Source organism: Pseudomassariella vexata (assembly GCF_002105095.1).
Source record: "Pseudomassariella vexata strain CBS 129021 chromosome Unknown BCR38scaffold_11, whole genome shotgun sequence".
Classification (NCBI taxonomy): Eukaryota; Fungi; Ascomycota; class Sordariomycetes; order Amphisphaeriales; family Pseudomassariaceae; genus Pseudomassariella; species Pseudomassariella vexata.
Window position 1 is genome coordinate 1,375,556 of NW_024467966.1, and position 26,401 is coordinate 1,401,956.

General features: G+C 48.8%; 7 protein-coding genes across 7 annotated transcripts; 5 read left to right on the top strand and 2 right to left on the bottom strand.

Moving 5' to 3' along the window:
• Positions 1-1,366: 1,366 nt before the first annotated feature.
• On the bottom strand, positions 1,367-1,873 carry BCR38DRAFT_411970 (uncharacterized protein; the record flags this gene model as incomplete). Its single annotated transcript, XM_040858630.1, has 1 exon — positions 1,367-1,873. One exon carries the CDS (start codon positions 1,871-1,873, stop codon positions 1,367-1,369), a length of 507 nt encoding a protein of 168 aa, XP_040713086.1.
• A 3,444-nt stretch (positions 1,874-5,317) lies between these two features.
• BCR38DRAFT_348675 (major facilitator superfamily domain-containing protein) lies at positions 5,318-6,771 on the bottom strand (the record flags this gene model as incomplete). The annotated part of the gene is made up of 2 exons (XM_040856446.1): positions 5,318-5,744; positions 5,807-6,771. The coding sequence occupies 2 exons, from the start codon at positions 6,769-6,771 to the stop codon at positions 5,318-5,320; spliced, it is 1,392 nt and encodes a 463-aa protein (XP_040713087.1).
• A 2,097-nt stretch (positions 6,772-8,868) lies between these two features.
• Positions 8,869-9,847, top strand: BCR38DRAFT_496752 (uncharacterized protein; the record flags this gene model as incomplete). Its single annotated transcript, XM_040864755.1, has 2 exons — positions 8,869-8,968; positions 8,990-9,847. Coding segments are annotated over 2 exons (609 nt in total), but the record flags the coding sequence as incomplete, so codon positions are not given.
• Positions 9,848-11,163: 1,316 nt separating this feature from the next.
• On the top strand, positions 11,164-11,397 carry BCR38DRAFT_316786 (ankyrin repeat-containing domain protein; the record flags this gene model as incomplete). The annotated part of the gene is made up of 1 exon (XM_040854711.1): positions 11,164-11,397. A coding segment is annotated over one exon (234 nt), but the record flags the coding sequence as incomplete, so codon positions are not given.
• A 1,613-nt stretch (positions 11,398-13,010) lies between these two features.
• On the top strand, positions 13,011-14,274 carry BCR38DRAFT_349766 (mitochondrial biogenesis AIM24-domain-containing protein; the record flags this gene model as incomplete). Its single annotated transcript, XM_040856513.1, has 3 exons — positions 13,011-13,188; positions 13,250-13,368; positions 13,423-14,274. The coding sequence occupies 3 exons, from the start codon at positions 13,011-13,013 to the stop codon at positions 14,272-14,274; spliced, it is 1,149 nt and encodes a 382-aa protein (XP_040713090.1).
• A 3,074-nt stretch (positions 14,275-17,348) lies between these two features.
• BCR38DRAFT_300109 (uncharacterized protein) lies at positions 17,349-19,140 on the top strand (the record flags this gene model as incomplete). Its single annotated transcript, XM_040854544.1, has 4 exons — positions 17,349-17,483; positions 17,567-18,080; positions 18,134-18,483; positions 18,541-19,140. Coding segments are annotated over 4 exons (1,599 nt in total), but the record flags the coding sequence as incomplete, so codon positions are not given.
• Positions 19,141-22,173: 3,033 nt separating this feature from the next.
• Positions 22,174-23,194, top strand: BCR38DRAFT_411976 (uncharacterized protein; the record flags this gene model as incomplete). The annotated part of the gene is made up of 5 exons (XM_040858631.1): positions 22,174-22,231; positions 22,295-22,411; positions 22,442-22,602; positions 22,655-22,736; positions 22,848-23,194. 5 exons carry the CDS (start codon positions 22,174-22,176, stop codon positions 23,192-23,194), a joined length of 765 nt encoding a protein of 254 aa, XP_040713092.1.
• Between the last annotated feature and the right edge of the window lie 3,207 nt (positions 23,195-26,401).

A 26,401-nucleotide genomic window follows, 5' to 3' on the forward strand; every position in this document is an offset into this window, starting at 1 on the left:
TGGCTCGAAGGTGTGATGGATATGCCTGGGAATGCTGACGTAGATCCCTGGTGCGCAGAAGTCGTTGTTCGACTCGATTATTGGATGGCTCTCCGAAAGCAGAAGAGGATTGGTGCTCTTCGCGGGGTGGCTTCGAGGCAGTGAAATTACAGTTCATCAAGCGATTGTCAACTGCATTTCAGCTCTGCCGCATGCTTACAGTAATGGGCGCAAAATGTTGGGGCCATGCAACAGCTCTACTTGAAAATTGATTCGCCGTTCAAGAGGATGTTGAGTGCAAAGACCACGGTACTCTTCTTACAGTCACCAAGCTGGAAGATGCGCCAATCGGTTTCAACAGAAACCATGAAAAATGTGAACGAACTATACTTATCGTAGCCGCATTTGTAGCTTCTTTCGAAGTGCCAGTACTATACTCCCACGATCGGTAATACTAGCAGGGCACTGATGAAGATTACCGTATACGGTCAAGAAGATGTAGGCTCATATGTATGTACAGTGTAATCGTCCACGCTGCACGTCCATGACCTCTCAAATATCCACCACATTATGGATGTAAATAGTGGCAGTGATCGCTCGTGTCGCAAGCGAGGGACTGAAGTCGTGACGAATGCACGACTAGTTACGGAGCGGAAGCCAGGTGCGGAAGCAAGCAGAGGGATACGGATTGGAAAAACGGGCGCTAGAGTCAGCGAAGCAAGAAGGATGGATATGGGAGGAATGGGTATGGTATCGATGAACATGGCCATAATGATAGCCAAGAAGCCATCGTTCTCAGCAGTATGGGAAGAGGATGGTCGGGGCGAAACCCCTATGTCGGATCGTGCCAAGTCCACAATACTTTCAGGTAGATCTAAATCACATTGTTCATCGTCTCTGGAGTTATGTAACTTGATACCTGTAGTTACAGGTGGCACCCACTGATCTTGGTTTCATTCATCATTTTGTTAACAACCCCTGTACCATGACCTGGTGCTACGGCTAGCCCCGCGAGGCCACTCACGTCAATGTAGTTATTACTAGTATGACTTAGGCAGTGCCTTCATCAACCGCCACTTGCTCCTCGGGACCATCTTCACCTCTCCATTCCCAACCTCCACCTCGGGCGGCAAGAAATTCTTCTACAACCCCAGATCACCCGTCACGACCTCGGCATCACCACAGTAGACTAACTTAAATACCTGCAAAGCGGGTTAGTTCGGCACGTGGAACTCGGCGTCCAGGTCCACATAGACAGGCAAGAAATCCCCTGCTCGAAGTACGAGGACTTGTCTGGAGCCGGGGCTTTTCTGGTTCCAGAAGGCGTAGATAACTTGGGATATTGGCTCGGGCTCATTGCCCACGTCGTCAACTCCTGCTAGGAGGGCTATGTTTCGGAGGATAGCGGAGGGGGACGTGGATCGATACTCTGGGCTCGGGGATTGGGCGGGGATAAACGAAGTCGGGGACTTAGATTGGGATGAATCGAGGACAAGAGAGAGGGCGAAGGTAGGGCCGTGGTTGGCTGGGTGAATCGATTGTCGTGCTTTGATGGGTGGGCCATCAGTGGCGATAATGAATCTGGTGCTACGGACGGTTGCCCGAGTATATTTTCGAGCGAGTTCACCGTAAATGATTTCAATTTAGTGTGTTCTGGCATCGGAGGCTGGAAGTAGAGTTGGCCGCTGTTCCAGCCTTGAGACATCATCACTAATCTCTGGGCGACCTCCACCTCATGGGTGGAATAGGCATTCACTTGGCCATCTCGTGAGCCGTGGGCCATGGTGACAAGCGCTTGTTGCGCCGCCAGCTCCAATTCTCCTAGCTCAATCTCACTGATATGAGATGCATCCCTATTAGGATATAAGCTGTTGCTGTTGTTCCGGCTCCACATTGTCGATGAGAATATTGTAAAGGCTTTACGGGTTTGTCAAACGCTGATATCTCCAGACTCAGATCACCTGCCACTAAGAACAGTGTGATATAATTCCCAACCTTGGTTTATATATATACCTAGGAGAAACCTCAGAAACTAGGCAACCAGAGGTGACTGGCACTGATGCCCTAGAACATTCCTATTTTTACCGAACAATAGTGCAAGGATTCATTGGCACCACCTGTTTCAGCTTAGCCTAAGGAACTGAAAGTTTCACGCATTATTACATTCAAAGGGTTTTGAATACACTATGATCGGCAAATGGACCTGCATGGAAGTATTATTGCGGCCATTGAACTTTTGACAATGATCACATTGAATTATGTTTGCTACTACTTGCGTCTGTTAGCATAGGCTGTTTTCGTGCTTGCAAATCGCCTGCAATGGTAGTGCGGGCAATGTAGACAAGAGAGTTGCATTGGCGATGATGATGGTGGCGAGACTAACTCCCAGGAGCCCGCAACTACGGAAGGGCTATCTATGGGCAGTTGGCCTAAGCGCTGCATCGAAGACCTTGCCGGCATATCTGGGGTATGTAACGTTTTGCGTTGTGGTTTTTATCTTATTTTGTTTTTAACAATCTATAGATTCTTTGTTTGGTCCGCTTATGTGACTAGTTTGTATAAGTGAGACTGAAGCTTCAGCTTGTCAACATTGAATCGGCAAGTCCATCTACCATGCCTTTTTTTTTGAATGCCCCAGAAGTTTTTGTCCTCTTGCATATAGATCCAACTACCCTAAGCCTAAAAGCATACCGCATGGTCACTTTTCTTGTATAAGTCAAAGTTGCAGGAGTTGCGGAGTCCCTTGGGAATTCCACGAGGGCGCGTCTCTTCATTTGCCAGACCGGGACGAAGGATACAACACCTGTTAGGACTACGCGACTACTTAGCCGTATCCAATTGCTCTTCGAAGCATTGCCCAGATTGCGAAAGTGTGTCAAGGCAATTTCGAACATGCGCAACTGAGGAGATGAGCATCTTCCAAGCAACCAATCACGCATCAAAGATACTAGAAATAAACCAGATGCAAGAGATAGTCGCCTATGCACCATACTGCCAGGCTATCAAGGCCAATAGAAGACCCCGTGACGAGTTTCGGATTTTTGGTGTGGAGAAAACGTTGCCGCTTCAACATCGCTTCCTAGTGCGTTCGACAAAATCACGATGCTACCTGTGGGAGAAAGTCTAGGCTGGTTGGGGAACTTGGGGCCGATGGTAGAAAAGAGGGGTTGCACCCTCTATGGATACCAGCGCACTCTTTTGGCGTCTCCCGCTTAATTTCTGTCAGGGTACGGCTAGGCCGAAGGCAATAGTACAGAGTGATGGGGAGTAATGGGCGTCCCTCCTACGTAGCACCGGGTGGTCACGGGCGGTCACTGGCGGTCTCAGGTAGGGGTGCCCATGATGATGCATTGATCTCTACTCTCTCTCTATCTTCTTCCCGGGCCTCCGCCCCTTACATAGATAGCTAGAACCCGGCGTCGGAGCCGCGGAGCACTAGTTTCTCCGATTGTTCCGCATGCCAAGACTTCCATATCGTGTCATGACTCGCACGTCCCTACACCAGAGCCCCACCGGTGTCCCACCGGTGCCTATGGCATTCTGTTCTCTGACAATTTCTAAGAAAGTGAATGCTAGCTCTGCGAGATGATAATGGTCTTGCTCCTCTGTGTCATTTTAAGGGACGATGCCCGAGACAACGGCCGACTTGCTTCAGACATGGGGAGAGGAAGGATACCCCCGAGAGTCCGATCTGTATGGACGCCATCTCGATAAAATCGTCGCGACTGGTTTGGTTGTGCATGTTAGTATGTTACATGTAATCGCACAGGGAGTGTAGGAAGAGACGTCAAAGGTAAAGGCGAAGAACGATACGCTAGCCTAGTACACGTGCAAGAAGCTATGGTAACAGCGATTATCCATGGAACGACCCCACAGAGATGGCACGACGTTAAAGAGGACACTGCTACATCATGCTTCTTAACCTAACTTTATGGTTTGTATTACTTGATGGCTGTATTGTTTCACTAGCTGTTAGCCTTTGTTTACTTGTCCACCGTTGATACAAAGTCCGTTTGCGAGAAAGGCCTCTAGTCCCTGCCCTGAGGCAAGTGAAATGCTGACTAACGATACTGAATTGACTTCGTAGCGACAGTATACTTTGATATGCTCGTTTCTGGAGGCATCAAAAATCATAGACGCGACTTGTCAAGTGTTTGAGTTTGACTCAGAGTCATCAGAAAGTGAATAATATACTATGAACCTACATAGTAAGTAACTTTATTTTAAGTAGACTGCTACGTGCCTCGATATAGAACAACACAAGTCTAGATAGAGCAATGCTTAGATATATTTGCAAATCGACTATGAAGCACCCGTGCTCAAAAAGACTCCATCGGGTCATTCATTACACCCTCGCTCCCACCAAACAGGCCTAATCCAAGCAAAAACAGCCCCACACAGAATCATGACCTGCAAAACCAACAACCCAATACTCAGTCCAAGCTCCACATTATCGCAGTTAGTTTCAGTCTGGGGGCAATTTGACACCCGGGTAATTGGCGGAAAACCGTCGCGCTTCCCCTCCTTGCCAAACAAGGCAGGTGGTCCAGGAACAGGGAACCTAGGAGGAAGCGGTGTTGCTAGCGTGTTATTGGTGTTGGGTTTGCTGGTTGATAGGGCGAAGAAGACGATGGCGCCGATGAGGCAGGTGGAGAGGGATAAGAGGGAGGTGTAGAGAATGGGGTGGCGGGTTGTGAGACAGAGATTCGCGAAGGGGAGGCTGGGGGGGGGTGTACAAGGGACATATTGTGTGTTTAAGTTTGGGGTGTTGTCGAATAGCAAAATTAGGGCGCTAGCTGGAAGGACGTGTCAAGAATAACTTCGGTAGAGGTTTATACACTTATTGGTTGCTTTCAGATTCAGACGCCTCTTTGAATTACTCACAGTAAGCCAAGTGTCGTATAGGAATGCTAAGAGGACGATGTTCCATTCCTTAAGTAGGGCAAGCGTGTGAATGTTGCTTTGGAGATACATGTATCACCTTACAAGGGGTGGCGGGATACAAGACCACGCGTAGGCAGAGCCTGGCGTTCATATGTCAGATCTGTCTATTATTATCGTCCCGGCCGTTTCCTACTTATGCACTTCCTCGCCATGGTATAATAAAGATGGTTTTGTGCCAAACCTCTACTCACGTCAAAAGTGAAGATGAAATATATTTCCACCCCTGACGACTCAACGCCTCCGAAAAACGCCATGTACGTGTTTAGCATTGGTGAAAAAAACCCTCAAATGTATGTACCCATAGTCACAATGACTAGATGGTCCACCCCATCTATCCATGGTACTCAAGCCTTAGGCCCCACTGCTAGCCGGCATGGGACTACGTGATGCAAGCTCAACACTTTACGGGCTTGAGGCCGACTTGGAAGGTTCGCGAGATCGAATACAAACACGTGCTGACGAGCATGACAATGCCACAGAATATCTGTAGCCCTAGGAACCGGCCGTTCATCCGGCTGATCAGGGCACCGGCAATGGGTGACCCAGTCAAGGCGCCCAAGCTCTGGACGAAAAGGGCAGTACCGGTGCGCGTGCCGATCTCGCGGATGTCGCTGACCTGGGCAATGCAGGCAGGCGCGAGAGAGATGAAGCTGCCGGATGTGAATCCGAAGATGGCGCCATAGACAATGATGGCTGCTGCGCTCTTGCCGGGAATCCAGAGACCCAAAGTGATGATGCCAGATAGCATAGTGATGCAGATCATAGTATTGTACCGGCCGACCTTGTCTGCCACGGCACCAGGAATGATACGGCCGAAGATGCTGGTGGCACATGTCAGTATACCAAAATCAAGGAAACTAGGGTAGATAGGTCCATGGCTTACCTGACAGCATTGAGGATTGGGATTAGATAGGTAGTGAGAGACTCCGATACGCCGGCAGCTCGCGCCTGAAGGATAAGATAGTTAAACGGCAAGAACATTCCCCAGAGGAAGAAGAAACCGCCGAGGATGGTGAACAGCATCGCAGGCTCCCTGAATGGCTTGACATAATCCATTACTCGGACGGGTTTGGGTCGGGGTGGAAGTCTAGACGTGACGGTGAGGCATGAGATACCGCACAGACCAAGGAACATGAAGCCGAGAACTCGCATCGTCCAGGGGAATCCGATTCGAGGGATGAGGTGGTTCATCATGATAGGCAGGATGACACCGCCAAGGGAGGACCCGGAGGCCACAAGGCCGATAGCTAACGCGCGTCGCTTGAAGAACCATGTTGCGGTTGAGGACGTGCACGAGTTGAAGACGGCGCCAGAACCAGCAGAGGCGACAATAGACTGGGCCAGGAAGTACTGGTAGTATTGGGTCGAAAGCGAGGTCATCATCATGCCGAAGCAATACGTGATGGTGCCAATGATCAATAGCCATTTCGGGCCATAGTTGTCGAACAGCCGTCCCCAAACTGCGGTCCCACCAGACTGCACGAAGATCTGGACGCTGGTGATCCAAGCGATGGCGCTAGTATCATAGTTCGGCAGAGCTTGGACATAGTACTCAAGGAAAACGCCAATGCAGTTGATAAGTCCGAATGTGCAGAACATGCCACACCATCCACCAAAAACGGTCGTCCAAGCTTGCAGTCCGCCGTCGGGGAAGTCTGAGGGTGCCATGCCCGGAGGCGGACCGGGCTTCTGTGGAACGGCAGCAGTGCCTTTCTCCATGTCGGCAACGGCTGCGGGGTCAGGCTTGAGGCCATTGCTGGTATCGGTGCCTGTCTGTTGCTGCGGCGGTAGGCGCTCGATCGAGGGGCTTGAGGAAGCCGAAGCTGACTTGCCGCCGGCCGCCGGCATATCCTCCTGCGTCGAGGAGTATCTGGGATCAGAGTTGGTCATATTTCCGTTTGTGTGCTTGCATATGATGTCGCGAAACGTGGCGTGCTCGTTCTGTATGTTGCTAGTCGCGAGTTGTTGATAAACTGAGATTGACGAGGGCGAAGGAAAAGTCTTCCTGGCGCAACCTTGAGGCCTGGGTCGTTTGGAGTGAGAACAATGCGGGCGCACTTGTATCCCAAGATACTGCTAGTCTCGGTTGTTGTGTGGGTGCTTGCAGAAGACTGGTGTCGTAATACGGAAATTGCGTGGAAAATGGCTGGATGCTGGAGTGATTGTGAAGTACTGAGCAACTACTATCTGGCCGATGGAAGTTGGATTTCAGTTTTGTGCGATCAGTGCGATGTCTATGAGTGCTGAAGAAATTTCGGGTATCAAAGAAAAACTTCGGTGACCGTAAGGTGGATCTCTCCCGGAAGATGCTTAGAAATTATTGTCGTACTCAAGCGATCGACTTCCCCGAGGGGTTGGAAGTCACTGCTTTCAGTTGTGCAACACTGACCAATGGCAGAGCAGGGGCCTGAGAATAGTAAAAAGTCGGCTTGGAAACAAAAAGTGAGGCAATACGTTGAAGGTTTGTGTCCGTGTTTCCAGAGTGAAGCCAAGCTTCTAGTTGTGAGCAACGCCTTCGTAATTGACATAGAAATGTCCGACCAGCACCTTTCCTATTTAAAGCAGTACGAGTCCCTCACATTGCGCATTGCCCCGGACTACCAGTCGGTGGAATTCTTCCATTTGGTTGTCCATAGAATGACAAGGAGCTGGATAAGCCCCGAGAGCCAGCTCTACCGGGGTTGACACGCTAGACCCCGCGAAACGGATCTATGCCAAGTGGGATGCCGGCGGCTTATCTAAGGGAGAGGACCCGCTAACGTCCCTTCAGCTTCAGGGATTTAGCGTAGGCTCGGAGACCGAGCTTGGGTGTTTGGCTCGGTCTCCTACATCCCACATCCCACATCCCACATCCAACGATGAGACGCTTGCATCCCACTTGCCATCCGCATCTCTTACACAAACATACCCCGTATGCCTGACTTTGCGTCATTGGACGTAACACGAACTGTAGTCAGCAAGGCATTACCTCCAGAAGCACCTCCGCCCTTCGGCTATCTTTGCGCGATACACCATATATCGTCACAGGTCCCCTGGAAAAGAGGAACGACAAACAGTCTTCGTTGCGTCGCGCTCCTCAGACGCGGCTGGCCGAATGTATATGTACTCAAAATTCTGAACATGCTGATTTACGTTGCACCACAGAATTCTCTACGTTTAACGAGCAGATTTGATTCTAGGCATAACATTCCTGGCGAATTCTAGGATCTGCACCAACATCCACGTTCCAGCACCCCAGTTGGTCCAAATTCTGAACGATGGTTCCAGACAGTCCAACATCGGATCCGGAGCATTCGTCTGATTCTGTGAGTACGTCCTCGGCTGGACCTGCTATGATTCAAGTAATTCGCCAAGAGAGGCAATCCAAAGAACTTATGAAACTTGCCCATATACTAAACCACCCCCAAATAAGAAAGGCAACTACCTAGGAGTCATGCTATCAAACCACAGTACCGCGCAGGGGCTTTGTAGAAAAAGCCACTAGTGTCGGTACTATCCTTTCAGCATCTACATGTGCGACCCAACTTCGAACAGGGGAGAGGCCGTAATGGCCGTGTCTGGACCAACTTCAACGACCATGGCAATGAGCGCGGTTGCAGACAATTTTTCGGTCTATAAATTGAATTAATCAGGAGTTCCATGGCTTTAACGACTTGATCATCTCCACTGACGTCCTCAAGCGTCTTACTGCACATGTTTGTAAGACCATAATGTCGCAGCTGATCACTGTGGCCAAGGAAAGTATGGGTAGAGCGCAAGACGATAGCTACGACTGCAAACATCCGGATTCTTCAGTTCTTAACATAGTCACGAAGCGGAGGCCTGTTTCCACACCGATCTTCCCGAAGATCCCAAGGGGAAGCTTCGATTGATGACCACAGCTCCTGGCGGCGTTTTGTTGGAGGCAAACTCAACCGTAAACGCGGGAGTCGCAACAGTCCAGGGCAGATCCAGGAGGACTCCTTCGCGTTCCTAACACGATTCGACACCGTGCTTGTTATTGACGACTCATCATCCATCACATCGAAGGAGTTGACAGGGATAAGTCTTTAGGAAGAGATAAGAGGTGTCCTTGAAGTTATCGTGCTTATTTGCCCAGAGCACGACGACAACGGCCTCGATATCTACTTCATGAACTACGAATCGCCGGACGAGGACGCTGATGGCAATCCTGGGATACCCCCCGAAGGCAGACCAAGTAGAGGGTACTACAATATCCCTACTGCCTCGGAAGTACTGAGAATCTTCAACAAGGCCTCGCCACCCTGCGGTGACACGCAAACGGGGAAGTGTCTGCACCAAATTCTCAAGCCATATCTGGATTACTACGAGACAAAGGCCAAAGAATCAGACGATGAAGCGAAAATGGTCAAACTATTAAACATCATTGTATGGACAGACGGGGGAGCAAATGACGGGCGTAATGGACATTACTATCTCGGCAAAGTAATACGATCCGCAGCTACAAGACTTGACGATATGTCGGCTCCATTTCGTCAGATTGGCATCCAGTTCTTTCAGGTGGGTAACGTGAGACAGCCCGCTGGTGGCTTAATAGGTTGGACGATGAGTTGAGCCAAGACCCAGAGAAGGTGAGGGATATGGTTGACACGATCACTGCAGACGAGCCGGCCAAGAATCATAAATACAGCCGTAAACTGAGCACTGATAGAGTGACCAAGACGGTGCTTGGCTCGGTTACGAGAAGGTGGGACTATAAGGTCCTCTCAAAAGGAAACTACAGCTAATAAAAGCCTAGTTGGCCCTGCAATTTGTTAGGGATTCTGAAAGCGCCCATCCGACTTTCGTAGTAGTTAATGCTAGATTTCTCGTTTCCCCTTGCGGGTATAAGCTACCACTCAGGGTCTCAAATAAACAAATCCGGTTTTGTTTGTACGGCGCGTCATCGTAGAACTGAGAGGCCACGGCTTAGAGGAGAAAGATCCTGACATAAGCAATACAGGATTTAGGAAGTCACAATCACGGAGGTCGGGAGTCAGTCTCCAACTGCAATTATCTCCTGGAATGTCATCGTGACTCTGCACAAGTGAATGGTTCTCATTTAGTGATGGTGATTGTGGGAAAGAACGTATCGTTGCAGTTGCGATGCGCCAGCTCAGACCTGCTTGTAGTACGATACGCAATGCGAACTTCTCAACAGCCCAAATGACCAACCTCCATCTGCACACGTGTAATTCGCAGCAGGGCTATAATGATGCATTTTACAGATATTGTACATGCAGCCACCACGTGCTTGTCAGCATGTTCTTCCGCAAAGTACAGGTTTGAACGCCAGCAAGGATGCAGGATGTGGTTTGGCACTGCCCCCCATAGGTTCGTACGAAGTGACTGATTGGTATGTAGGAGATTGCAGCGTTTGGACCTACCACGCTGCGCCTCCCCACCGTGAGACATGCAATCTGCAAACTTGCTTGGCTGTGTGAGCTCACTAGGGACTATTAAAGGAACTAGGGATTTCCACTTAACTTTGCGGATAGGACTGCAGATTGCACATTCTGTCCATCCCAATATCAACTACATAATACCACGCGCATACTGGCTCGTTTGACCAACGTCACCGAGGTTTTTGAGTATTTAAATGTTCGTTGTCTCTTCGAATTTAGGTTCTAAATTACTATTATGACTTTAAAACTAGTTGCACTGTGATCGCCTATCTCCCAAACCCGACTATCGAAACTGGAACACCACGGTGACACGATACACAACGGACTACAGTGACCATGGTCAAAGACTGGGATCCTCTCCAAGATGAGATCCGCAAGCTCTATGTGGTCTACAATCAGCCTCTCTGTGAGGTAATGCGACTCATCAAGGGAAAATTCGGGTTTCATGCCTCGTATGGATACACAATCCGTATCGAATGTTGCGGTGGCACTGATATCCACTTCTAGAGAACGATCGTACCGAGCGCAAATACAGAAATGGGGCTACATGAAATATAGAACAGAGTCCAACCCAGATTCCCTGCATGTCCGAGTGGAGTCCAAGTCATCCAGAAGGTCCAATCTTCGGCGGGAGACACGTCTTGCCAGATCAAAAGGGGTTCGTTCCATGATAAATCCAGCCTCTGAGCACAATCCGAGTCCTGTTTTGCCATCTTCGTCATCGGGCGCCCAATTACTGGACGGACTTGGTGTTGGAACCTTGCACCCCGAACCGACACTCGCCAACATCTGTGTTGATATCGCCTCACCCCCTAACGTGGATCTCGACCAAGTGGACGAGAACGGTAGAACACAACTTCACCACGCTGCATTGAAGGGTCAAGTGGAGCAAATACGGTCTCTCCTTTTTGCCGGGGCTCCTGTTGACGTTAAAGACCATTCCGAAAACGAGCCACTGCACTATGCTGTCATAACAGCCAACCTGGAAGCCACAAAACTCCTCGTGCAGTTCGGTGCCGACGTCAACGCCAAGGGCCACCTGGGACGTACACCGTTGCACTGGGGGGTCTCTAATCAGGTTAATCTCGAGTTTTTACTCCAAAGCGGAGCAGTGATATCCTCGCAAGAGGAGCACGGAGATACACCTCTTCACCTAGCACTAGTCCCTTGGACGCCTTTAGAAGACCCTGTCATCGACACCCTCCTCCAGTACGGAGCCGACGTTAACATAAAAAACAACCCTGGGTTTTCACCATTTCATCGGCTTCTCAATGTCCCGTACTTTTACAATCCCGATATATACAGTCGTCTGAACACGTTCCTCGACCGCGGAGCCGACATCTCTGCGCCTTTCGTCGGCGGGAAGTCGACGTTCGAAGTCTTTCTCGAGAGATGCAAAGGCAATTGGGCGGACCACAGCGAGTTCGAGACGACCCCGGATTGTGCAAATGGCATCTTCCGACGGTTCTTAGCCAAGGGAGTTGATACAACCACCAAACTGCCCTCTGGCAAGTCGGCCGTGTTACATTACATTGAAAAGTACTTCTCTACGTCATGGAAGAGCATGGAATTCGGCATCGAAATATTGATGAAGGCCCCACCCAACCACGCATCTGAGAACGGCAACACGATTCTACACGAGCTCGCCCTTCGTCATTCTTCCCACCACACCCCGAGAGCTCAGCAATTATTCCAGAAGGCAGTAACATGCCTGCTGCAGAGAGGCGCAGATCCAAATGCCCGGAACGCAGCGGGCGAGACATCGTTGCTTCTGCTGTTCAAAGCGAAGGTATCGCGGGCTCACGAGTCATCTAATACGGTTGATACGATGGAGACCCTGCTTGCCCATGGTGCATCGCCACTAGTAGGAGATCATTCAGGGGCATGTGCGCTGTTTGAAGCGGCTTGTGCATTATCGACGGAACACATTTTCAAGATGTTAAGGGCGGAGCTGCAAGTAGTACAATGCGGGGGTGAACTTGATCACAGACTATGGCCACAATGGTACCTTGCTCTCGGAACTGAGGACTGGAAGAAGGCACGAGATAAAATCATGGAATCGTCCCTGCCTTTGGCAACAACTGTAGCGGCAAAGGTCAAGAAGGTGGCTTTGCACGCCCTGTCCGAACTGCACCTGAAACTTGGAAGGGGTAAATATGAGGATGATGAGATGGTCACCAAAAGACGAAAGTATGTTGCCGCCATCTTTCGGGATCTTCGCGCGCATGATATTGAAATTGGGAGCAGGCATTTAGATTATCTCATAGAGCTCTGTTAGGAGATGACTGAGAATTCATGGAGGCATTGGCTTCCACTATCACACGAAAGAGAATAATTTATCCGATCTTTTGTTCGTGAAAAGATGGATATTTCAGGAGAACGTGATAGTAGGAAACGTTACCGTACTCAACGATACGGCGCAATGTGCCCCGAGCATCAATAGAGAAGAGCTTGGAAACTACTAAGTTGGACTAACCGCAAGAGGGTTAGGTTAGGGTTGCAACATATCTGATCGCCAGATCTGTAATGTGGCTGAAGCTCTGATCACCAGCCACATTCGACAGCCATTAAGCCGGGATCCAAACATTCAACAAGTTCGAACCTGATTGTGAGGTCATTTCTTGCAAGCCCAGATCGAGCTCCGCGACAAATCCGACAGCTGATCCTACTGCGACCACCACAATGCGCAGTGCCTCTGCGGTGATCTGCCGACGTCGGACAATCCCATTAGCAGGTCGGACTAGCTACATTTGCCGGCAATGTAGGGCCATTCAGATCAGCTCGTCGCCGACGATAGAATCATCACGCCTCAGCGGGGATGCCTTCGGTGCATCCTTGGATGCTTCTAAGGATGCTGCAGGTACGACTGACGGTGCGTTGTACCTTCTGGGAGAACCTGGGCTCATAATAAACCTGCACAGATGCCCGATTCGAAGTGCTAGGGTCACCCTACTCGCTGCTTTCCGTCTCTCTTTCGGCGTCGCAGAAGCTGTACACAAGAAGAGGAACGCTGGTTGCGTTGTCAGGCAAGGCGCAAAATGTGAGCATCAATGGCATCGGTACGGAAAGGAATAGCTAACACGGCGGGATGCAGGCGCAGTCGACCCTCTCTCTACTCTCACCCATCAGTCGTGCTCCTTTCGGTGTGCCCTTCTTCTACCAACGCATCACCTCGACGACACCCCTCACAGCCTTGATATCGACAAAATCGCCAACAACGACATTCATGGTCCTCCATCTCGATGGTACCACAGATTGGATGGTTGCACAGCGGTCGGCACTACTAGCATGGACAGGTCACACCCTCTCAGTGACGCCTCGCATTCAACGCCGACTACCCCTCGCGCACTGGGGATCCTCTGAGCTCACTGGCCGTGGACTAGCGGCTTTGTCAGCACCAGGACATATATACCAAATGACGCTAGGAGAAGGCGAGGAATTCGTAGCCCATCCATCCAACGTCGTGGCTTACACCATGACGAGGAGCCCCCCGCTACCCTTCCGATTCAAGAGCACCGGCATAAATTTCCAGGTCCCTTCCGTGACGAACTGGCTTGGCGACATTAAGTTCTTCCAGTCCATGCGGCAAACGGACGTGTACAAGTTCCTGGCCGGGCTTATGTTTAGCCTACGGACAACTGCGAGGAGGACGATATGGGGCGACAGGCTGTTCTTGCAGTTCCGCGGCCCGATGACGCTCCTCATGTCGAGTAGAGGAGCGAGCATCAGGGATGTCTTGACGAAAGATGACGTCAACGAGATTGCGGATGCCCCTGGCGGAGCTGCGCCCGCGGCTGTGGAGCTGGTTACGAAGCCGCCTGTGGACACACCGAAGAAGACCGTTGAACCTACGATACGGGCACATGTTCCTAGTGTTGGCCAGGATGGCAAGGTGAAGTCATCGGATGACAAGAAGTTGGAAGACGTTGAGAAGCCAAAACCATAGATGGGTAGCGGACATGTACTATTAGCCGCATTGGCGTGTATGATGAGACTAGCATAAACTCACAAACAGGCCCTTTGCAGTAGACAAAAGACGGCCGCGTATCCACAACCAGACATTTTCTCCCACTCCTAATCAGTTTCACTTCAGATTTATGCGCACTTCGACTGCACTCTTCCAGTTCCTCCAGCACATCATCTAGCTGTTCGTCGAAGTGTTGCCATATCTTATCATCATATTCGCCCTGAAACGTCGTTTTCATCATCGTCTAGAGCTTTCTTCACCGCCTCATCCGGTTCCTCTCCAGCTCCCCTCTTTCACCCGACAGCCATAACACGCATCAACTCAATTTCCCGACTTCTACAGCCAGCAGGACTTGTCTCCGTTGAAAACCTCGCTTTCACCTGCTGCCACCGAGCCGCCCAAACCGTCTTGTCCGAAAGCAATCCAGTGGCTTTCATGAGCAGGCTCTTGTCAAAAGTTATGCTCGTCTCAGCTCCCAGATCCGATGATTGCGTAATACCGTTTGGCCCGGGGATGGATATTTGAAAGCTAACAGAGTGGACAGTAGTTCGAGCAGAAGCCGCGATGGTGATAGCGACGGCGGCTTCTATAGTGCAAATGCAGATCAGCGGCCAGATCTACGGTGGAGCTGTGAAGTTCTTGTATAGTATCTCCAGTTTATTGGCTGCGCTGAGACATGTTTGGATCCACGGTTGTGCCGGGGCGAGGTTAGGACTTGGGAGTCGACGAACTTGTTGGGGCTACAGTTACATAAGTACGCAAAGATATTTGGAACGTCAGAGGTTATACTCACTGCAGAAGCCCGATCTTCGATCCGCTTTTGCCTACTACAATTGCGAGTGCTCCTTGGCCCGCCCGTGTTCGGAGTGGTTCTAGGCTAAGTCCCAGGTCATATCCACGCCTGTTGACCTGGAGCAGAAGAAGCGGTGGTCTTTCATTGTCGCGAATAGGTTCTCGTATAAAGTTCTAAGATTTTGCGTTTTGTATAGTTGTCTATATAAACCTGTTTTGCTTTCCTCAGTGGACATAGGGCCTTTTAGTACTCGGATTAGCACCAAGTTGCGGATGGACTGGGTAAAAACCGTCCTCATAGCCAAAGTATGTGTTCTGGGCTAAGGTTAAGATTGTAGTAAAATGGAAATTCAATACGTGATGTGGCTGGTACATGTGTGAAATGCGGCTACGTGATGAAGAAATGCAGTCTTTAGGAGGCCAGTACAACTGGTGTCCCTTCCCATTGGAGACGATGGCTGATTTTGATCTGCACAATTTCCGAGCTGAAGTAGAGGAATGGGCTAGGGCGTATATTACAGCTCCTCTAGCTGTTTTTGTCATCAGCTATCGATGCAATTGTGTTCGTGATGAAACATACATTATGGGTCACTGCCACCATCCTAAGGTGGATTATGGAGGAAGCCAGTTGTTCAAAAACCCAGCTGGGTGCTTGCCATTTCCTCTGTGGCTCGTTCCCCGAGGCGTTAATTAATAACGTATACCTGGACAAAGCCCCGGGAGATGTGAAGGTACGGCCAAGTACAGGACTACAAAACTACAAAACCCCGCCTCAAACCAGAAGTAACCATCAGAGAAAAGAAAAAAAACATCCTTTTTTGGCCTTCGTATAAATCTCCGGGCTCGACATTTAAGCCGCCACGGGATTCAAGATGGACATTCGGATGACGATTACAGTCCGTCACTTGGGAGCTGAAAACTGAAGATGAATATTTGCAAGCTTTTGGCAAAGATTCTATGTCTTCCGCACACTAGCTTCAGCAGAAACGATCAGGAGTAATCACTAGGGACGGCTTGTGTGATTTCGATTGAGCCCGAGACTGTAGATCAAGTCTATCTCTGTACTCGGCAATATAGAGCTACTTGTTACATGTACATGGATAATTTGGCCGTCTTCTTAAGCCCGCAAACACCTATTCAATTTCTTCCCGACATTTTATGAAACAATCTATATAGATCAGTCATGACGAGAACCCGAATAGTTCAGTGCATGCAACCGTGAAGGTGTCAAGTGTTCCGCAAAACTGGTATCCCAAAATAGCATTGGGAGGGGCAGTGGGTTTCACTCATGATGTTAGATGCAAATGAATTATTAATATTGTTTGTTGGATCTCATACATGACAGCCAATATGACCACATTCTGCCAGAGTGGGTGCATTGCCTTTGGGCGGGGTGGTTTGAGACCGTTATGTAAGGTCAGCTTACGTTTAGTGATGTATGCTATGTTTCAGTGCATACTGCTTGCTAGGTGACCAATCAGAAAAAAATACTTGGCTATGAATTTATGACAAAACCTTCCCTTTTAAGACCGCCCTTACTAACAAACTCGGATCCGGGCTCACACCGCTTGAAGGGCAAATGCAGCTAGTTAGTATCGTCAAATCATGCCGAATATGTATACTAAGGGCCCCAAACTGCAGCCTAGAATTTCACGATGAGCCAATGATATGTTAAATACTTGTTGGAAATTCTTGTCGAAGTTGCAAATAAGCGGCAACTTGAGTGCCGGACGGACGTGCGTCGAATCTGTCCAATTGCACCACCGTTATACCTGGATATAGTCCCTGCTGATTGTGTCCACCACGTTCTTTCTCATTATCAAGTGAGCTATTTTGCTTCTATCCCACGGCGCAGCGTGTGATGGGGCTTGCATATGGTCACTCTGTCGGCTGGTTGTATCGCAACTTCATCACTAACCTGCAAGATCAGTGGAATCAGAACCACTCACGAGACATGTGTTGAGTTCAAGAGAATGCGACCCGCCCATGGCCAGTAATCTCGGGGTGACACCCAGAACTTAATTAGATGGCGTCAGCATTATGCAGCGGGGGACGGCCGCGCCTCAAGATAGTTGGCGTGGTCTCGACATGAGGAAAGGGTTTTATGGCCGATACAGGGCATTGCTTCAAGGCTTGAATGGTGGTTCTATCTCGTATGTATAAATAGAGTGACTACGCTCTTAGCAATCTCATAGTTGTATAACCCATCCTAAGTCGAAACAATTCACCGAATACATCTACACCACGACGACCAGAAAGACATGCTTACTCACTTGTTACAAGTCTTGGAAAACTGTGTGGAGAGTGTCCCTGAGAAGGGCATCTTCTTCTACGACAGTGATCATCTGGATCATCCTGCCTTTATTTCATACCATGATCTTCTTCGACAAGCCAAGGTGAGCGGTTCTCCTAAGGAGGACATTATAAGGCCTGTCGACGCTATAACATCTCTAAATGGGAAGGCTGACCTATTCGCCAGGAAAGAGCTCAGCTTTTGCTCAATCATCATATTGTCTCTCCAGGGGAGATCGTTATCCTTCACCTGGAAACACACATCGACTACGTGACATGGTTTTGGTCAGTCCTAGTAGCCAGCGGGGTTCCGGTCATTTCAACGTCACTACCCACAGATCCAACCGTTAAAACCAGTCACCTGGAACACTTACAAAAGCTTCTCAAAACCCCCAAGGTTCTTACCACGAAGAGATTCTCGAACGAATTTACCCTATTCTCGACATCGGATCTCTTCCTCGTGGAGGAATTGATATCCTCCGAGCATCAATCACACGTAACTGCGTCGACAACCAGCACCCTCTACGGGAATGGCGGTGTCTCGAGAGACACCTATGATCTGGCATTTCTCATGCTCACCTCTGGCAGCACGGGGTTTTCTAAAGCCGTGGAGCAGCATCATCGACAAGTCATCGCTTCCAGTCATAGCAAGATGGAAATGATGGACGTCACCAGTGAGGATATATTCTTCAACTGGATCGGTAAGTGACCCTACGTGTCATCTGGAGAAGCCTCCTCTCTTGACGTATCATAGACTTTGACCATGTTTCCGCCGTGGCTGAGATCCACATTCACGCCATAGTGGCCCAAGCAACTCAAGTCCATGTAGCTCCAACCATAGCCCTCCATGATCCACTTCTGTGGTTGAAGATCATAGATCATCACGCGGTGTCATATACTTTCTCGCCAAACTTCTTCCTCGCTGCCGTATGTCGGGCAGTCGAAAACGCAAGTCCGCGGCCCGCATTGAACCTTTCCAAGCTTCGCGCTGTTATCTCTGGAGGGGAAGCCAACGTGGTGTCAACTGGTCTGGCTTTCAACGCCGCCATGCGGTCGCTTGGCGCTGTCCAGGACGTTTTGGTCCCTGCGTTCGGGATGACCGAGGTGATGGTTCCTCCTAGCCTTTCTGCAAACATGTACCAACGACTGACAAAATCATAGACTTGTGGAGGTTGCAGCTATAACAGAGAATTTCCCGATCGAGAAACACGGCTCGGACTTCAGTTCTGCTCTAGTGGAAAGACCATTTCGGCACTGCAAATACGCATCACAGATGAAACTGGCAAGGTGCTGGACGCCGACCAAGAGGGTAACCTCGAGGTTTCCGGCCCAGCGCTCGTCAATCGCTACTTCAATGACGTGGACAATACCACCAAGGCATTCACCCAAGATGGCTGGTTTAAGACAGGCGACAGGGGTTGTATCGATGCCGCCCGAAACCTGACGTTGAGCGGAAGGGCCAAGGACATGATCAAAATCAACGGGGTAAATTACTTCTCCCATGGCCTCGAGGCCGCACTAGAGAAAGCCAGGTTGGATGGACTGACACCCTCGTACACGGCGGCGTTCTCCACCTGGCCCACGGGAAGTGACAGCGAGGAGCTGGTCATCCTGTTCCTGCCTACCAGCAGGGCTCTCGAGGATAGAAATGTGCTGGTGCATACTATCGACCGTATCTCGGAGACAGCTACTCTATACTGTACTAAGGCGCCTATCAATGTTATTCCGCTGCCAGTTGAGATGCTGCCTAAGACATCGTTGGGGAAACTTTCTCGGCCGAAGCTGAAGAAGGCATATGAGGATGGTGCTTTTGATAAGTACGCGGAGGCCACGAAGACGGCTGTGCAGAATAATAATGAAGAGAAAGTGGTCAAGATGTTGAAAGAGAAGAATTTGGTCGAAGTTGATGTGTCAACTGTTTGAGAAACGGGTGTCTTTGCGACAGTATTTTCTCCTAATCTAACAATGTTGCTCGGAAATATATCATTGTTGATATCTCTGATCGCGCAGGAGGTTACTGTTCCGGAAGACCTCGTACTGATGTGGCATGGGTCGTTTTCGAAAGCTTGTAAATATTCGAAGTAGTAGGTTTCTGGAGCTTCTTGATATTCTCAATTCCCGAGTGGTTTCGTGTAGTAGTGCCAGGAACTGGCCGCCTGAGTGATTTCCCGTCATCTCGAAGAGGTTTGTGTGGCAGTAGTTGACGGCATCTGGAATAAACAAGTCTCTAGTAGAGGGCTCTTGAAGAACTTCGCCGATAGCCTAAGTCAGCAAGCCACTTCCAAATGTCGAATATAGTTTCGACGAGCCCGATTTTTTCGATCGAATTCTGCAACGCTCTAGGCTAAGCAATGCTTTGCACCTAATTCGGACGGTCTTGGAGGCATCGCGAATCTCTTCTTCCATTAGGCGAATTTCCTAGGCCTGCTCATACTCTTCCATACCCGTGCTTTCAAGATGTCAGCCAATGGCATAAAATATGTGATATAGGAGACTGATTTTACCATAGCCTTGGTCTCGACGTACTGCGTTGCAGATCTGCAAAAGGCGATGACACCGATATGCGCCTCCGCCAACATCTTCCTAAGTCTGCATCGGCATATCTATGCTGGTATATTCCAAATTCTGGAAGATGGTCTGTCATCTGCTGCATGGCCGAGAGTATCGCCTGCCCATCATCTGCTTCCATTTCGACCCTCTTCGGATTCTGTGATTCCATACCGCATAGAGCAAGCAGAGTGTTGCACTTGCGATGTCACGGCATTGTGAGTTGGCTTCTCAGATGATGTCAACAACCCCAGAGTATCCGACTGAAACCGGTCGAAGGTTCTCATGAATTTTTGAAACCAGGTCGTCGTCTTCAATTTCACTTAACAAATCACTGGCAAGAGGCTATGCAGTCATCTCTTTAAAGAAACACTCCAAGCTAACACCGAATGCAAATAAGTAAAGATTGCGCGATATCAAAATAGAAGATAGAGCAGAGACCCTCGCGGGGGCTGTGTTTAAGGTATCCTCATGATGAACCATCATTGAGACTTATCTACCCCTCGGCCAGCTGCTTGTCATCATACGAGTGACACCATCACGACAGCGTTCGATACACACATTAACTAAAGCCATCCGATTACAAGTTGATAACACTCACATACATGTGTAGATACAAAAATTCCGGGCTAAAAATGCAGGTTGGTGATTTGAAGCAGGCTGTGGGCGGCAACTGTTAAGTGGACAAGACCAAGCGCCTATGTCTTTGTTGCATCCATGCCTTCATCTCCTTTTGAGTGACACCGAAATTTGCAGGCACCCTACAAAGAAGCTGATGGTATTCGAGATGCTAGAAATCCCATCAAAACCATCCTATTTGTGAGGAACCGGGAAGCTCTCCAAATGGCGAGGCATAACAATCCATTCATCAAATCGATATAGTTCCGCATCCCTCTCCCCTCAAGATCGACGATCAGCTTATATGCGTCAATTATCATCGCGAAAGGTGTGAGCACTATTTTTTTTTCAGAGCGTACACAATTGTTTTAGAACACATACCAATCTTGTGCTAGGATGCGGTCGCCGAGAGGCATATTGTATCAAACACCTTGAACCACCGGTTGCCAAGCTAGAGGGGCAACTACCCAATTAGGAATCCAAAGAAAACCCAGGATCTCAGAATAATCATGCAATTGCACAATTTACGGTGAAATTCTGTGGATAAGTAGTTATGTAACTATTGTAGACGTTTTGATCCCGGAACAGGGATTAAAGGAGGTGTCAACATTTGAGAATAAGGCTAAGATCAGAGAAAAAACTAACATGAGAGATAAATTGCACAAACCATCCTCTGGAACTGTTCTTTATAGTACAGAAAACAGAGTCTGTGATCGATGATCCAGAATCTGTCATACTACAAGGTCTTACTGCGACAGAGGTGCAAAAGCATGATTCACCCAAAGAAAGCAACCTTACAGAGCTGATACAGATATTATCGGCATCTTTTGTCAGTAATAGTTTTAAGCCTACACCAAAGAGGGAACAAAATGGTCGAAGATCGCACCATCAACTTCTCGGCATTGTGGTCGATATTTCCAAGAGGGAACTTGATTGCCGGCCAGTCCTTCGAAAATGAGCATCAGCTGTTCCTGGTAAATACGTATTACTCCGGTAGCGATCAAGTGCTATACCTACAATTGGGATGGCATGATATTCAATCAAGCGCCGTATTTGGGCACCTCAACCCATTCCCGGACAAGAAGAATATCTATGAGCTATCATTTTAACCCTTTACGCTACCACTTTGCTTTGAAATCGGATGCTAACAGCAAAAAGGGTGTAAAGAGGTATTTAGCGATTAGAAGTACAGCAGGAGGAGCGCGGCAAGAACCAATGCGATTAGTGCACCCAGGCGCGAGGACAACAAACCTTCCGACACGCAGATATTGCATATCACCAGCGAGGCTGATTCAGAGATGATATGGACACAATATGGTCAAATTCCATTCAAGCATCGAAGTCATAAAAATGAATAAAAATATACAAAAATGGGCCTACGAATTTAGCTAACGTGGTATGCAGGTGAAAGGGATTTTCATCGTGGATTTCGACTGCTACTTCGAGTACCAATCCCCTCGTTCGCAAATACTGGGCGAGCTCGGACGGGCAGGAGATCTTCTAGAGTGTACTTGCGAAGATTGAAAATAAAACACGAGAATTTGTTCCATTTCAGTTGGAACAAAAAGCCTGAAATTGCCAATCTTGAAAAGGAACACCTACTGATGTAGCCTCCGAGGGTTCTCACATATGCGCTGGAATAGAAACAATCCAGATTCACGTCAATACACTGGGAAGTCTGGAAAAAGTAAGTTCAATATATTTGACCAGAATTTGCAGTTAAACAAGACTAAAATATATCATCAGGCAGACTTTCATCGCTCACACGAGGAGCAGGACTCAGAATATCACCTATTATGCTGCCGGGAAAGGCAAGGGGTTGGTCATCTTGTTGTGGGATATGAGACAAGTCAACCAACCGCACCTCGTAAGACTACGAATGCTGACTCGGATTTAGGATCCTCTGGTGCGTGGAAGACGCTGACAGTGGAAAGCGTGGCTTTGCTAGCTGGACAACGCCCTTTCTCCTTCGAGGTGTTGGACATCGGCATTGAAGGCAACATAATGGAGGCCAAACTGCAAAAGATCTTCGATCTTACTGGCCTATGGGAAGCTTTGGTCCTCCTATTTTTGACCAAGACTGTCCAACTGCAATCTCGCTAAACTAAAGATTGGCAGTGCTGAGGTCGATGTATTCCTCGAGACGCGTGATACCAATCGCTCGGATATCCAACGAAACACAATTGTCTCCAGTAAGCGACGAGGTCAACCTTACAGCGCCACGATTTGAATAAGATACGCATAATAATCCTTTTGCGCGTGTTGGAGTACTTTGAAGGGACCCTAATTGTCACCACCAACAGGCTCAAGTCCTATGACATCGCCGTCGAAAGTCGAGTCCGTAAGTCTACTCACAACTCTCATCCACAAAAACCTCCGACTTGGCACATATTATGACGAAAAGCCCTTCGTAGATGTTTCTCCAGAATGCAAAGGCCTCAACGAAGACCAGCGGTCCAGGATCTTTCTCGAGTTCATCGCGCAACTTGAGAAGAAGGACCTCGTTAAGGAGGTCAAGGCCTTAGTCGATGAGGTGGGCAAGAGCAAGGAGTTCAACGGTCGACAGACCCGCAATATGGTATCGACCGCCATGTCGCTCGCCAACGCTTCTGACACGGATGCATCTTGCGGATATCTCGAAGCACATTAGGTTCCAGAAGGAGCTGCAGGAGCAGGAAACTACCTATCAGGCTCCTCAGTTTAGCCAGAAGAAAAGGGGTACTAGTAAGTAGGGCAGGTACTGTGAGGGGTATACAAATCAGTAGTATTGATTTTTCTGATGTCAGCTTGGGCTTCTCTTTTGAACATGTCTTTCAAGGTTCACTTCCTGTTTGGTAGTATCAGCTTCTAGGGACAGGTACAATTTCAAGTTGGAATATATCATGATATAATTAGATGCTCGACTCAATTTATTCAGTAAAACCCCCATGCGTAACTAACAAACAGTGTAGCACATAATAACTCGGAACAGCTCTAACTGCATAGGCTGGTCGGTCACGATGGTGGGTCCGTCATAAAGGAATGTAGAACCAGAATGTTCAACCAATCACCAAGCATCTTGGCGCAGCGGAAGCGTAAGTTACCAATCATGGTGCAAAGGAAATGTTCCACAAATTTACTAACATTATATAGGCGCCGGGCTCATAACCCGGAGGACCCTTGATCGAAACGAGGAGATGCTAAGCATTCTGGTATTAATTTTGCAACATGCCCAATGGGATTTTTTTCTGATCCTTTTCTCTTTTTGCATCTGTTATTTGGTATAGTGCTACTTTTGATGTAGGTTGGGAATTGCACAATTGCTGAGGTGAGATTTTGGGTCCTGGTTGTTGCTGTAAATACACACACCAGACTGTTGCCAAACCACATAAAAGCTACCTGGCCTATATCCATTTTTGTGCCTACTGAATTATCAATAAGGGCGGGAAATCAGCAATGATAGAACAACGGCCAGCCTATTGCATTATGACTGCAACATCTGTGATTTGCTTTATCAAAGATTGTTGTTGTAGCCATCCATGCCCTTGTCAATCTCAGCAAGAGAACCAACTTCCGTGCAACTTCCCTGCAGCCTCCCTGTTCCGGTGTCAATACTGTTCAAGTGCTGGACCAGCTGGATCACAAAGCAAAGAATCAAGATCCAAGATGAATGCATAGACTACTCTCCTCATGGAACCTGGCCTTTTGCTACACCACGGTTTGTGGGGATTTTACCAGCCATTGTTGGATGCCATAGTACCTTGCTGTGCGTTGCTTTAGGCAATGGTGCTTGCGGCTTCGACGAGACTATCAACATGCAGACGCTCAATGCTTCGATGTCGCTATGCATTGTGGGATATCAGCGAAGAGCAGCTACCGTTAGATAGAGATGGCGAAACGAGAAAGATGGAAACAGAGGCCACCAACTGATTTAAAAACTCCTACTCGGCGACGAAATTGTGATGCACCTGCCGGCAAAAGCAAGTCCCCACATATCCTGCGAACTATGCAACTTCATTACTTAATCTTCTCAAGTTTAGAAGCAAGATACAGAAAAGATCGGTGTAGCTTGTGAAGAGGGAGACGGGAATGATAGTCTCCAACTGTCAAACCCCAAATCCATTATTCGGGCGAACCATCCCGATCCAGCCGTACCGTAGTAGTATGCACATAACCAAATACGAGGATGCCAACAATTACCACCCTGCTCAGCCCCCTCCCCACCAAGCAAGCTAGCCCCCGCAGACTCCTCCACCCTCTGCCGGTGGGCCGAAGCTCGATCGTAACTCTGCCTCCAGCCCTGCCAAAGTTGTAATGGAGTGAGTCATGGCGCCAAAGATCTCTCATAGCTTCATCACGGCGGACAGCCTCCCGCACATACGGCCATCGGGTTCGAAGTTTGGAAGCAGCCCACCGCCTACGTGGAGAATACCCTTCGCTTCGAGTTCATAAAAGCACCTGCTTACCGATCAATGTTTTGGAAGTGCTAAAATACTTGGTTTCGATGCAAGGACACCCGAGCCTACATTCGTCTCCGGCGATTCGCAATGTCGATCCCCGAAACCGGACAAGGTGGATCGGTCCTTGGCCCCAGGGATGCCGCGGCACTTCGGCCTTAAGTACTACAGGTAGAGGCTGCAGTGACACATTGTCTAGGATATCCATCTTGGGGGCTTGAATGAAGGTTGCATAGTGTGATACGGCATTGATATGAACTTCGGTCTTTCATTTGGTGAGCAAGCGATGCCTTGCTATCAGCCTAGAACCTTTCTCTAATAACTTCCTGCTGCATGACATGGTCCACGGCACTTCCGAAAGTCCGTAGCCGTCTTACTTGACCCAAGATGGTTCATCTCATAGGCTCAAGATCCATAATCATCCGTGCTGATGACATTTCGTGACTCGTCTCAAAGGGTATCCCTATAACGTCCCACACCCACATCCGGGACACCCAAAAATGCCTCAACACCGCGAGCCTCTTTTATCTTTACCAATATCGATTCAATCGTTACGAAATTTTACGTACGTCTTCTTTACACCAATATAAGTCAATATACCGAAGATTATATTTATCGAGCTCTTCAAGCAATAGCTACCGGTCAAAGCCTCCGAAAAGCAGCATATGAGCATGGTGTCCCAAGGTCTACTCTTTCACGACGGATTCAGGGAGCCCAGTCAAGAGATATAGCCTTCGCTGACTACCAGAGGCTCTCTCCAGCCCAGGAATCTCATCTGGCTGAATGGGTTCGAATCCAGGCTGCCCTAGGCCTCCCACCAACCCATCAACAGCTCAAAGACTTCGCCGAGCGTATCCTACAAATCCACGGAGACACCGAACCACTTGGGAAGAACTGGGTCCAGGCTTTTATCAAGAGGAACCCTTTAGTCAAGGTCCAGAGAAGCAGAGCTATCGATTCCCAGCGTATTAATGGAGCCTCAGCTAATGTGATCAGGCAATGGTTCAAATACCTCTCTATCCCTGAGATCAAAGCTATTAAGGCCTCGAATCGATACAATATGGATGAGACAGGTATTCTAGAAGGTAGAGGATCAAATTGTATTGTTCTAGGATCATCTGAGACTCGTTCTATACGGAAGAAACAGCCTGGATCTCGAGCTTGGACATCTCTTATAGAGTGTATCTCTGCGACTGGTACTGCACTACCCCCACTTGTGATATACAAGGGGAAGTCTGTCTAGCAGCAGTGGTTTCCTCTGGACTTGACTCCATACGAAGCCTGGAGGTTTACAGCAACAGAGAATGGGTGGACGTCAGACTCTACGGCTATTGAGTGGCTATAAAAGATCTTTATTCCTTTGACTCAACCAGAGGACCCTGAAGAGACTAGGTTACTTATCCTAGATGGGCATAGTAGCC